Below are 15,185 nucleotides of genomic sequence, written 5' to 3'. Positions count from 1 at the left end.
CTTCCATTAAACCTTGGTCTGTGTTCGTGCCCTAAACACGCGATCTCGTCATATAATTTCGTGATTACCAACCAATACCATTTCTATTTATATCCGTTCGTATTATATTACGTGTAATAAATTACAGGTACTTCGGGCAGCTGTCTTATCGATTTCATAATAATGACCAAATTGATGCAACGACTTCGAATCGAGGCTTTCAATAGATTTAATTTTCTCTACGATTGATACTCAAAATGATAGGTTATTTGAATATTTTATCACTTATATCGGTATGTGGGATTAAATGCTATATGATTTTTATGTAATAAAACTGTTTTTCTCATTAACAAGAATACCTTTCGAACGAGCTGACTAGATGTTTTATAGTAAGCGGGTATTGTAATAATACATTTACATTTGACTTATTATGAAGTAAGCCGGAAATCTGGCATTCAAGATGTCAGAGCGACTATTTTACAATTTTAAACCATTCCTTTATAATGTGTTTCGTTGGAAAATATCAAATTTGTTAAATAAATAAAGCTTGTGTACACTTCATTGGATTTAACGCTAATAACTTAATAACAATCTTTTGCAGAATAATCACAGCACAAGTATTCATGTGTTCAAAACAATCAAACACAACAATAACTCAGACAGCAATTGAGAAAGTAACTTTTATAGATACTAGGTATATGGATAGGCTTTACTAAGGTGCGCTTGTTGGGTGTGACAATGTAACGAGCCCCTTAAGTATCCAATCTTAGCCGTTGATTCGATATTTGGATTTAAATAGTGGACTTAAATATTATATTCAGTAGAAGAAATATTCAGATCGATTCAAATAATCGAATATATCGAGTAATATGCAAGGAACAAGAGAAAATGAAAATGAAAAGTTTGGAATTTTCAAATAAATATGATTCGACTATTCAGTTACCGCATCCAAGGAAAAAAATAATCATCAACATCGATTGATAATAGAAGAGTTATAAACTAATAATATATAACAGATAAAGCCAAACTGATAGCAAGATTGATATAAAAACAAAAGAAGAATACGCGAAAATGACAGACTTTTTAAAAAAAATTATTATCAACAATTCAAAATGGCTGACTTATACGTTCAAAAACAGAAGCAGTTCCACGAGGGTTATCGTTGATATTATTTTTACTACTATTTAATTACGCATTAATTTATCTATTACGATTAAAATTTAATTTACGTTAACATTAAAATCCGTCTCAGGACAAGATATTTAATTACCGTTGGATTCGTATCGATCGATATTAATTAGAAATAAACACGTTTGTAAAGTGTAATTTAGTCGTATGCTTCTCAGAAGTAATGAGAGAAAGCATAATGAGATAGAGAATTCAGAAAGCGAAACCTTTAAAATTGTAATTTTTAAATTTAGAATATTCTCTATTCAAATTTCTTGTAAGAGAAGTTTTGATTCGTCACTATACAAGTCTGTCATGTCAGTTATATGTAAATCTATTACCGGTTCGGAATGCGGATTCCTTAGAGAAACCCGGCTAGAAACTTCGTAATTGCTTTATGAAACTCGGTATATATTTGTTAATATTGAACCATTAATCATCCTTTGTTAGAAATTATTACTTCTAATGAAATATATTTAACTAACTGGAATATAAAATATGTTTCTATTTGATTTTCTACCATGGGGGAATCTCAGCTATCAGCGAAAGGGTTATTGCCCAAAGAGTGCGTAAACACAGACGTAACACTTTAGTGTTGTGTGCGATTATATCGAGGAGAGATAAGGCAAGACGTTTCGCGTGCTGTCCAAATGTTTCTGAACAAAAAACTCGAATAACTTTGATGACTTTAACTGTGATTCGAATCGAGGCTCAACAACAATCTATCCAAAAATACGAGGCTAATATAATATATGCACGACTTTTGATTATTCGAGTATGTTTTTTTTATTCAAACGATAATGTCTTAAAAATATCGATTTCTCTATTAATTTTATAATTCTCTCCAAATCACTTATGTCATAGTTGGTTAACTAAAGGAGGCGAGGATGATATCTGATACAGAACGTACGTTTAAGTCACGTCTGCCAGCGAACATAGAAATACTAGGCAGTATGCGTTTCATACATTTCATTTATGATCTGTTTATGATTATGGAACTCCATAAAAAAATATTTTGTTGTATTAAATTTCGTAACAAGTTATTTCAAGTAAGTCAAACATGTATAGGAATATAAAACATCTTAACACAGACTGGAAACATTTAAAATGTATAAAATATTCTCGATTACCACAATATTATATACAGAATGGACTCACCTTAGATAAGATCGGTAAAAAGGAAAGTTTGAGAAGTCACATAAACAATTAAGCTCACTATTATTTTACTTGACCACTCTCTCTTTATGAATGGGCATTTTAATGTCAAATTACGAAAACTTATTAGAGTGTAAAGAATACACTTGAAATTAATTAGAATTTTTAAAATACGCGGGATGTTTTAAAAATATATATTTACATATATATATATATAAAAAATAATTAATACACACTACGCCACATACTATCGAGATGCTAAGCTACGATTTCACATGACATAAAATCCGTAGCCCGCCGTTCCGCTTTTAATGCAAAAATAAATTCGACAAAATAAATTTTATCAAAACAAATCACTTAAGGTTAACACGTACCGAACGTTTATTGTATTAACGATCAATTAAATAACCCGATGAAATTTGAAACCGGATCGTTATAACTTTCGTTGACTGAAACCAAGCCGTTACGTTGAAGTTGCATTGTGAAGTATTTCAACCGTTAGCATTCCAAGACAGGGCGTCATCGTGAGATCTGCATATTCATCAGATTCTGGATAGAATCTCACCGTTATGGTTCCGTCATTCGCATCACGTAAGCATTGTTTACTATACCTATGTATAATTCATGAAATGCACAAGTTTACATGTTCAGTACAATCTATGAACTAGTGACCTCGTTTTTAAAGGGAAGTACTCATCCCTGCATGAAAAACAATAAATAAAGCATGTTACATACAAGCGAATATTAAATACTACAAATAGTTTGGACTATTCATTTACTTACACACGGTAACGATATTTCTTTAGAGATCTGTAGTTTTTAAAACTTAGAAAGACGGTGCTATTTTATTCGCTATATTAACAATATGAGAAAGTATTTTGCAACTTGCAACATTTCAGATCTAATGACGCTTTATAGAGAAACTAATCGCGATCTCAGGTGATTAAAATAAAACTATACATTTAACTTTTCATCTACAATCTATTATAATATGTCGTTAAGAGAAAGATATGAAATTTAAATAAGGAATACATTATCTTTTTGCTCCACGTTGTGGCTTTATTGTCACAGATAAAAAATCAAAGTAGGTAAAATAATGTTAAAAATAAACACAATAAAAAAAAAATTAAAATTATTAAAATAAATATAGATGTATTATTTTGTTTGTTAAATTATAATTATATAATTCTTTATATTTCAAATATATTATATTTATTTTTAAAAATAGAATTCGCCTTTGAATGGACGTAAAAATATATTGGTTCTTTTTATAAATATATAATTGTTTTATCATCAGAGAATATTAACGAATGAAGCATAATACTGATCAGCAAATGACCACCTAACGATACTGATATTACCTCTACGTTAAACGGATTTCTCTTTTAAGCATCAATCGGCAGTTTCCTTATGCATAGACGTTTTCAAACAGAGAGTGTAGTAAGACTTCGCGCAGCAAAAGTCAATTGTTTAGGAAAAACAAATATATATTTTTAGTTTTACTCTGAATATTAATCTCTAATTATATAGAGCCGTTTTGGCGTTATAAATAATCCATACTAATATAATATTATTAATGTGAAAGTAACTCTGTCTGTCTGTCACTCTTTCACGGACAAACCACTGAAGCAATATTGATGTTTGTTATGAAGCGAGCTTGAACTTATATATATAGGCTAGGATAGGCTTTTTATAATATCCTAATATCAAGCGATTAATTTTATCATTGTTACCGTGACATCTATAGGCGTGTAAAAAGTGCCTATTTTTGAGTTTTTATGAATTTCAAAATGTAGGTAAAATCACTATTCATTCATATTATAAATTGTAACACAAAGGTTGTATTGTAAAATTTTCAGTCCAATTTATACAATCAAATAACGCATTCTATTCTAGAACATTCTGTATCGAAACTCACGACTGCATTCGGGTTAAAAAGCAGTTCATGACTAGAATGTCCATTTCCTAACAAATGATGACCAAGACTGTATAAACAACTTTTAGTTAACAAAGGCCCCTATTCAGAGCGTACCACATATAGGATGCAATGTTACTTAGAGGCCCTATTAGCCAAACAAACTTGCCCATCTCTATGTTAACAATGAACGTACGGAACCATTGTTACCTAATTACTACACAGAGCAATGATAAAGTGGACTACGTAAATGTACTCGTATTTTTTATTTCACTAATTGTTATCTGATGATATAGGCTGTGAATTATATGTTTATATAAAGTACTAATAGTCGCTCACGGCTTCGCTTGCGTTTTAGGGGTTAGTCGTCAGGTTTTAGGTACTAAGAAGGAACAAATATCCTTCCTTCAATATCAAGCCCACTTCATACCAAATAACATACTTTCGAATTTATGATATTAGTACATAAGTTTATTATGTTATGATATATCATAAAATAAATGAAACTTATATCACTGGAACGTTATGCTAGTAAATTTTAAAAACGTCCAAAGTTTGTGACGTTTTACACACGGGTTTGTACAAACCCGTCTGAGTAAGTACACATCTTATATTACGTAACAATTATAAAATTTAGTGTGACTACTGGCACAAGGGACATAAAATCTTAGTTCCTAAGATTGGAGGAATTTCGCGTATTAGCGAAAGAATGGTTGAAATTTCTTACGGCCACAAAGTCTATGGGCAGTAATGAACATTTACCATCACGACCCAAACTATACGATAGTTTGAGTTATTAAAAATTACAAGACCAAGTTGAATTAACCGCTAGTACTTACTTCATAAAAAAAATCTTGAACGAACGAAAAAAAAATCTGCTCGAATTCCGTTCAGTAATTAGCTATAGATAATAATTGGTTGTACGTGACAGTCGTGACATTAACAATGGCTCCCACGGGAGTTCACATGGCTTTCACGTCTCATTACACAGGACGTGTCGAACTTGTGTGACCGTGTGTGACCGCTGTTCTTAAGCATATGTTAAAGTAGACACAGACGTTAGTTGGAAAACGAAAAACGTGTCAGATAGACTCCGTGACATATTTTTGTTAGTGTGTTAATCGCTCCGTTTATATTAAAACTAAATAATCAATATGTATTCTTTCTTGTGTATTTCTTTATATGAATTCAGAATATATCCTATTTAATATTACGTAGAGATTTATTTTAAATATTATTATTAAACGTGCTGTAATATCGAATTTGGACAACCATGTCCTGTGATGATATGTATACAGTTTTGTATTAAAAATAAATAATATTATTCGTTTGTTTTTTTTTAAGAAATAAGTGTTATTTTATTGTAGTACAGGAAAATGATAGCCTATATTTTTATTGAGTATCTCTATTTGAACTTACTAAACAATGGTTAATTTTATTATTATCTACGAGGATTTTTTCTTTGTTTTCTACAATAACGTTATTACTTTCTTAGGTTTATATACAAAATAAACAATTTTTTTTTAAAGTTGAGTATATGAGAAGAAATTTAGTCAAACAAATTCGTGTATAGCGTTTCTATGTACAAAAAAACAAACAAAAAACAACGCTTTAATATGAAATGTTTATGACGAACTTTAAAAAAAAAAATTATTACGCTTTATTTTTCTTCTAATTTTACTTTAAAATTATGACATGGATTGATTAATTACGGTAAAATAAATAATTATAAATTTCCCATTTCGCTTTAAAGCGAGCTAGAGCGATGGCGTCCATCCGTATGTTTTTGCGGTTCGATCTCGTTCCTCGTTCGCGTGCAATATGTCCGCAATGTGTGCCGGACGCGATCAAATAGAGCGGACGCTAAGGTTACGTACGCAACACTATCGCACTTAAAAGATACAGTTCACTTTTAAGAAGAGCTTTTATTGCTTTTAATACTTCTTGTTAATTTGCAGCAATTTATAGATAACTTTTTAACTTAAAATTTTCAAAGTCGAATTTAATAAATTTCTACATGAAACGTTTTTGACTCAAAAACGAATGGAACAAAATTAATATTATTTTATCTGTATTATATGTCAATTATAACGGCTTTTATATATATTTTTAAAATATTTTAAATATATAAATAATAATTGATTAAACTTTAACATTTGTCAAGTTTACGAAAAAAAAATATCAGTAAAACTACACACAAATAAGTCGATATATTTGTAATCGATGTGACATCGGCTTAACCGTTAGAGCAGTTACATGAGCACAGAGTAAACGTTTGATCTGTCAGTTGGCATTCGGTCGACCCCAAGGACGGCGCGATTCTACTAACTCGCTTCTAGGTCGCTTTTTTTTAAACAAACGGAGATAAACGGCATCTCAGTTATGTTCCTATACAACAATGTTTACAATTCTTTTTTTAAATTAAAAGTTTTCTTTCAACGTCCACTTAATGAAAACGTGATGCTGGGAACACAATTGAAGTGTTCCAAATTTGAAATTGAATTGAATTCTCCAGCGCTATTCTGTAATAATTCACTTCGAATCTCACTCTTAGAATATTGGAAACCGATTTACGCTATTTCTAATTTATAAGTACTTATTACAGTGATTGTCGCATAACACTTTCTGAAATTTGACAGTTGTGTCTTGCGGTGAGTTTCGAGTTTATTCTTAGTGGAGCAACTGTTTCGCTCACGTATTCAATCAATTTGAATGATTTATTATTTCTTTCATACTCACTTAAAATAAAAACGTCATTAGAATGTTCTTGTATTCCAATTTTGTGATGTTGTTCAATAAGCCTATTCAAATTTTATTTATTTTTATTTTATAATATTTTTTTTTGAGTAACAGTAAGATTAAATAATAAAATACTTTAATAAAGTCGTCTCGTAACGTAGTTTAAAGTTAAATAAATATCTATACTTATTATTCATTTCTCCACACATATTAAGGACTTAGAAAAATGAGTAAAAAAACACCTATTGACAAGTTACACAAGCTTTACGTAGGATATTAAAAATGTTCTATTTTCCGTAGTTTAGGTAATTAATATCTGTGATAAATTTTTATTACGTAATAATAATAGTATGATTTGTAACATATATATACACTAAAATAGTACAAATTTTTATAAGCTTATACAGCTTCTAGTCTGTCACACAATCTAGTTCACAGCTAAGAAATACTAAAACTAGACTTGTAGACAAAGTAACGGATCAGATAATAAAAAACAACGCTAAACGAATACGCAGTATCTGAATAAATATTTTCAACACAGGTTTTTCTACTTTTATTTGTACACTCATACTCAGAAGCGCTAAGTGTTTAACGGCATAATATATAAAACGAACGAATGCTTAAGTATTATATATTTTATTTTTATTAAATATATTCTGTAACAACAGTAATAAAAAACTTGCAAGATTGACGTTAATAATTTAGAAAATATTTATTTATTGGAATTTGATGCAAAGAAACGTTGCATCAAATTCGTTTTTTATTCTCATTTAAGCAATAAACACTTCGCGTTCACACTTGAACAAATGAAAACAGAATTTACATACAAATATATGCAGACACACCAGTTGAAACGCGTAAGTGTCAAATTTAAATATTTGTCATGTTACAGCTCTACGGTTGCTATACCCACTGATAATGCAAGTACGGCGTATGATTGTCTATGTCTCATTGCATATACGCATAATTGTCATTTGCAAATAAAATAATCAATATAAACTAAATCGGCTTGCATACGCCCTACCAAGGAAATTCCTTGGTAGGGCGTATGTGAGCCCGTCTGGTTACGCAGTCATCGTATAATCTACCCCCAAGCAGTAATATTTAGTATTGTTATGTTCCAGTTTGAAGGATGAGTGAGTCAGTGTAACTACAGGCTCAAGGGATATCGGTTTCCGAGATTGGTGGCGCATTGGCGCCCATTGTAAGGAATCGTTGAAATTTCTTAAAGCGTTTATGTCTATGATGCAGTGGTGATCACTTACCATCAAGTGGCCCAATTGCCTGTCCACCTATGTATGCTATTTATATAAAAAAAAAATCATGACCACTTTAAATGGAGGCAAGAATAAGTACAATTTCCCCTAGAATCGCAATTCCGTTACTGTAGCTGAAAAATGTATAAAGTCTTCTGTCACGATTGTCGCTATCACAACGTTAATAAACATAATTGTAATTTTGATTGACTGCCACGTTTTGTACAGTCGTGACAATAATTTACCTTCATATTAAAACATAATTAAATAGGTTTAATTATAGTTAGCAACTTTTCCGTTAGACAGTACTTGCGATGTTAAGCTTTTGTTTTCAATACAGCTAACATTTCCTCACATTTGTTTAAGATTATTATCACTTTAAAACCTTACGTATTGATAATCTCAGCCGGTATAACTAGTCTGTGTATGTGTGGGTAATTTCTTTGTGTGAAGACGATGAACATACGAGATTATGTCTCATTTCTCTTTGACATTTAACGTAAAATAAATATGTATATTTATTATTCATTTCTAACTTTGACGTGGTTAAGTTGTATATTATGTTAAGTATACGTTAATTTTAACAATTAATATTAATGTATTTACATTAAATTTGATATTCATATTCAATAGGTATATTTATATTGATTATAATATATCATTATGTATTCGACATGAAAGAAAACATGTAGTAATAATTCAATGGACGTAATACTTTATTACAGGCTATTCAATAATAATGCATTAATTTTATTAGAGAGTTTTAAGTAAATTACAAACGCACGCACGACCCTAGCAATTGCTTTGCATATATTTACGTAGTTTTACGGATGTGTCTTCTTCTAACCCTATTCAATACATGTCGCTACAAAACTTAGAGGTATCAAGAAAACTATAAATAACGAATTAGTTTTTGACAATTAGTGTTTTATTATACAGTACTGAATAATTATTGACTGCAACGCAATTGAACAATATTATACGATTTATGCACCAAAATATAATTTTTTTTTTTTTTTTTTTTATGTCATAAGGTGGCAAACGAGCAGGAGGCTCACCTGATGGAAAGTGACTACCACCGCCCATGGACATCTGCAACACCGGGGGGCTTGCAGGTGCGTTGCCGGCCTTTCAGGAAAGAGTACGCTCTTTTCTTGAAGGTTCCCAAGTCGTATCGGTTCGGAAAAACCGCCGGCGAAAGCTGGTTCCACAGAGTGGTTGTGCGAGGCAGAAAATGTCTTAAAAATCGCGCTGTTGTGGATTTTCGGACATCTAGGTGGTGCGGGTGATATTTGGAATTTTGACGAGATGTCCGAAGGTGAAATTCAGCAGCCGGGATTAATTCGAACAATTCCTCGGAACATTCCCCGTGATAAATTCTGTAGAAGATGCAGAGCGATCCAACATCTCTACGCAAAGCCAAAGGATCAAGCAGATCGGAAAGGGCTTGATCGTCGATAATTCGAGCCGCTCTACGTTGGATACGGTCAAATGGAAGGAGCTGGTACTGGGGAGCACCCGCCCAGAGGTGAGAGCAGTATTCCATGTGAGGCCGAATTTGCGCCTTGTATAGTCTTAGACGATGGGCCGACGTGAAATACTGTCTTGCCTTGCTGAGCACACCAAGCTTTTTTGATGCCAATTTGGCTTTGCCTTCCAATTGACCGCGGAACTGAACGAGACTCGAAACATCAACGCCAAGTATTCCGATACTAGCTGTAGCGGCTAACGGAATGTTCTCGAATCGTGGAGATACGACAAATGGTGTTTTTTTAGCAGTTAACGCGCAAACTTGCGTCTTTTTGGGGTTGAAGTGAACTAGGTTTAGCCGACCCCAGTTCGAGACTTTGTTTAACGAAGACTCGATTTCAGATACAAGTTTGTTCCGGTTTTCTTCGACGTTTTCCCGAGAAATATTAGCACGGCCGGTGTATGAGGTGTCTACGGTGCTGTCGTCTGCATAGCAATGAATGTTACTGATTTGCAACAAGTCATTGATATGCAGAAGAAACAGAGTGGGTGATAGAACGCAGCCTTGTGGAACACCAGCATTGACGAATTTTAAGTCAGAGCATGCACCGTCGACAACGACCTTGATGCTCCGATCTGCCAAAAAACTGGTAATCCAATTGCATAATTTCCCGGGAAGCCCATAGGAAGGAAGCTTCGAAAGAAGCGCTTTGTGCCACACGCGATCGAAGGCCTTCGCTATGTCCAGACTGGCTGCTAATGCCTCCCCTTTGCTCTCAACTGCTTCCGCCCATCTATGAGTAAGGTAAACTAGAAGATCACCGGCTGAGCGACCCCGACGGAAACCGTACTGGCGGTCGCTAATCAGCTGGTACTCCTCTAGGTACCGCAGGAGCTGGCAGTTTATAATGGACTCCATTACCTTGGAGAACAAGGAGGTGATGGCTATAGGCCTATAATTGGACGGGTCTGAGCGGTTGCCCTTTTTAGGGATCGGATGCACCAAAGCAGTCTTCCAGGAGTTCGGGACGACGCCGAATGCATAGGATTGCCGGAAAAGACGCGTTAAGACCGGCGCCAACTCGGGAGCACAAGTCCGTAGCACGATTGGAGGGATGCCATCGGGTCCACTCGACTTATGAATATCCAAGGAAAGGAGTGCTTTACGAACTGCACTTTGCCGGAATTTAACCTCCGGCATCGTGGTATCACACCGCGGGATTGTTGGTGGTGACTTTCCTCGGTCATCCAGAGTCGAGTTCGCTGCGAAGAGAGAGCCTAAAAGATCAGCCTTCTCCTTCGCTGTATGGGCCAATGACTCACCGTCCTTGTGCAGAGATGGTAAGGAAGGCTGACAGAAATTCCCTAAGACAGCCTTGGCGAGAGACCAGAACGCACGTGTTCCTGAAGGGAGGCGCACCAGTCTCTCGCCAATTCTGCCAATGTACTCCGTTTTCGCCTTAGCAATCACGTTTTTGAAGGACCTAGAGGCAGAGTTATATTCCTTTCTGATTGCGCTGGTATTTACATCACGAGACGCTGATGCGTTAGCCCAGTCTTGGTAGCGTTCCCATTTTCTGCGTGAAGCCGTTTTGCAGAAACGACCAAACCAGGGCTGGGACTTGCCACCGATGGGGACCGCAGAATACGGAATGAATAGTTCCATACCCTGAAGTACCACATCGGCAACAGAGTCAGCAACAACACTCGGATCATCCGGCGAGAAACAAACCTGCCCCCATGGGTAGGATGCAAAGAAGGACCGCATCCCATCCCAATCTGCTGACCTGTAGTGCCACACTCGGCGGCAGCCCACGAAACGAGGTCGTGAGTAACGCGCAACCGGCACTGTACTTCGGACGAGACAGTGGTCCGACGAGCCCAGAGGGGGTTCGACGATAACCTGGTAGCCATCCGGATGGGAAGTCAGCAGAAGGTCCAACAGGGAAGGTGTATGATCCTCCACGTCTGGTATTCGCGTTGGCGAGGGGACTAGTTGTGTCAAATCATATGCTAAAGCGAAGTCGAGAACAGATCTACCCGCATGATCGGTAGTGCGCGATCCAAGCCATTCGGCATGGTGGGCATTAAAATCGCCAAGAATAACGATCTCTGCGGATGGGATCTGCTGCAGTACGGAATCTGTAGCCATTTGGACGTGCTCAACCAGTCGGTCGGTTTCGGCATTACCGCTATGGGACCTATAAAGGCAAGCGTAGATTCGCGGATGGTCGTCACAATCTACACGCAGCCAGATAATTGATAGGTCCTGTCCTTCAAGGCTGCCGAGGCGTCGAGAGCAGATATCATCTCTGACGTAAACGCACACCCCAGCTCGTGGTACAAAGGAATGTTCCAATTTATACCCGGGGTAGGAAAGAAAAGTCGTATCGGCAGGAGAAGATATCTGAGTCTCGGTAAGAAAGAGCAAGGCCGGCTTCGCCGTCTCAAGGTGAAAGTGGACGGCGTTCAAGTTCGAGTTGAGTCCCCTTATGTTGCAGAAGTCCACAGTGAGGGTGGTAGGGGTTGCCTTATGATGCCTGCTCCGCTTACCCCGAACAGTGGCGAGCGCAAAATTGCCCCCCCCAGAATTCGGAGGGCAGCCTGGGCATCCCTGCTCAGGTGGTGTATGTCCTGAGCATGGATGCCCAGAGAGGGATTCTCCACCGCAGTCGCTGATGGTACCCTCCTGGGGTAATGTAACCAAATTCTGCACAACCATCATGTTTAAGGGGGGGGGGGGTATCGGGCCTCCGGGACTCTCACATACCAGACGAAACGCGGTAACATAGCTACCACTTCACGCCGATTTTAAGTGAGAGAGTGGTACTTCCCCGGGCGTGCCGGCCCATTCGGCTGCAACCCGAAGGTATGCAGTGTGGCACTACCACTTACAAAATATATTATGTATTGATAGTACTATTCTAGGAACCTCGCTATGCGTATGAACAATAACTGGTCAAAATTTTATACAATACGACACTATGTGCAACTATATTATACAATATATAAAACAAGCATTTTATTATTTCTCATTGTAAATAATAAACAAACTATAAAATTAAAAAGTATATACATACATATGTAAATAAAATATGTCATATACTCACACTTATTAAAGCCATAAATAAACAGATGAACGACGTCCGAGATATATGTGAAGCGACATTCGTCGCCATTTTGGACCTGTAAATAAAAAAAAAATTAAAATACGCACAAGCACAATCCATGCATCCAAATATTCAAATAACGAATCTAGACAAATTAGGACCGGACACATAGCTCACAGGAATGCTGGAGCTCTGACAGTATTTACATAAGTGAAAATATCTGAATAACTGCTAAACTAGTTTTACGACGGCTTTCTCAGCGAAAACGATCACGGTCACTGTCACCATCTGATCGCTTCTCGTGTTCGCGTGTTCGGTTTTTTATTTCTATTTTTATTGAAGTCCACTGACTCTTGACCTTATGCATATATTAATGCTAATACTTTAATCATATTAGAATATAAATAAATAGCTATATGTATTTTCAAATATTAAATCAAGCAACAAGATTTCTATTTAATCAAAACCCTCATTTTCTCTCATTTCCTGTTATTGTTAAGTTTTGGAACTTCGTCCTTTCGACACATGAAAGTTCACTCAAGAGGTTTTAATCCAGACGAGCAACAGTGACTTTTCACGTGCATGATTAGAGATTATAGTACATCATTAACTGTTAAGAAAATCAACTAGAAGTACCTGCATGTGTCAACTGAAATTCTGCCACATGTAAGTCTACCAATATGCAGTGGAGTAGCGAGTAGCGAGAGAAGGACAGAAGGTATTTGCCCAGCACTGGGACATGAACGGGCTATCACTATATTATATTATATTACTGATATTGATGTAAAGTAATTTGTATTAACCCGGTGTCACAACTACAGCATCCGATTAAAAATCTATACGAAACCGGAGGTAATTTATCAGTTATTAGATAACATCAATATTATTCTGCATATATTTCTTGGAAAAGTCAATTATATTCATTTACAAGTAGCAAGAGTATGTTTCGTATAAATACATGCGAGTGTAAAATGTTCTTTAAGATATATTACTTATGACATTTATTTAAAACATATATTATAAACGTACAAATATTTTATTTACCTAATTAATTTAGAATCAAGTATGATTAGAGAGTGTATAATTGATTCTTATGTTTCAATAAATAAATACGTTATTCTATCTTTATATAATTATCGCTATCGTTGTATGTACTTGTGACTTGGTTTACTAAAGCAAAAGTTATAAAGAATCAAAACAAGAAGGTTCCAAAGAGTCGGTTATTCTACATTATTTGTCTCTGCAAATATTCATTAGCATTTAAGAACGATATATAAAAAAATCAGCATGTAAATCCTATCACTGATATAGATTTGCCTACCTCTGGAAGATATTGTTTGGAGCCACCTCGCTCGAATTGTATCTGTAATTGTGATATTTGATCGTCTTGCCTCATTTATAAATATATCTTTTTACAAGAAGATGCAATTATATTGACAGTTATTACTTTAGACGCGCTAATATAGTCAGTAAAGTGGAAATAAAAAGGGATACGAGCGTAATATTAGACGCAAAATTGCATCTATCGTCTCATATTGCTCACATTATTAATAATTATAATAGATACTAGAACGGACCTAAAGATATTAGAGATAAATTGATAGAGTGCAAAAAATGTTTTTAAGAAAACTGATGCATCATTTTGAACATCGCCTTCTCTCATTACCATACATAAAATAATTAAAAAGGTTTCATATTATGGCTTTAATTTCCCAACGGAAATTACTAGACATGATGTTTTTATAGAAACTTTTTAATAACTACATCGATTGTCTTTATCTATTATCCAGGGTTAACCTTTCTGAATACTAAGAAAGCGCGGTAATGTTTATTTAATAATAATAATAAAAAAACAGAAAGAACTTATGAAAACATACGACATTAAACACACTTACATTGAGGTGTTGGAATTTAGACATATCTCACAATCGTTAATATAAAATGTTTTTCGTTCTAAGATTTAAAAAAATAACCAACAACCACATTAACTTCATCTATTATAAACAATTTTATTTAAACTTAGATATTTTGTTTATTTTCACTTAGAATAACTTTAATTCCTCTGGTTATAACCGTAGCAAATTTTTATCGTTTCACAATTTTCTATACTTAGAAGTGCAATTGACTTCATTTATTTATTTTTGATGTGCTAAACATATTATAACTATCACTTCAGTTGGATGTTTTGAATAAATAAATAATTTTACGAGCAAAATATAATTTTGATGTGTAATCTTTATTAGCGCGCTTTACGGGTAAGAGTAAGATTAAGTCGTGACAAATGGCCTGACAGTCTCTCATACCGTCTCTTCTCCGCCACTCTCTCCTTCTCCGTGAACTCTATTATTATAATAATACGAATTATACATTATTTTACTACGTATTTATTTAGTA

General features: G+C 34.9%; 1 protein-coding gene across 1 annotated transcript in view; it reads right to left on the bottom strand.

Annotated features, from left to right (window-relative positions):
* The window catches only part of LOC125067453, an 85,788-nt gene that overhangs the window by 49,595 nt on the left and 21,008 nt on the right, over nucleotides 1-15,185 (bottom strand). Inside the window, exon 4 of the mRNA XM_047676074.1 lies at nucleotides 12,792-12,867. Within this exon, the coding sequence (XP_047532030.1) occupies nucleotides 12,792-12,867 (76 nt within the window). The remainder of the gene's footprint in view (nucleotides 1-12,791; nucleotides 12,868-15,185) is intronic.

This window comes from Vanessa atalanta, chromosome 11 (genome assembly GCF_905147765.1).
Source record: "Vanessa atalanta chromosome 11, ilVanAtal1.2, whole genome shotgun sequence".
Taxonomy (NCBI): Eukaryota; Metazoa; Arthropoda; class Insecta; order Lepidoptera; family Nymphalidae; genus Vanessa; species Vanessa atalanta.
This window is presented reverse-complemented; position numbering and strand designations above follow the sequence as displayed.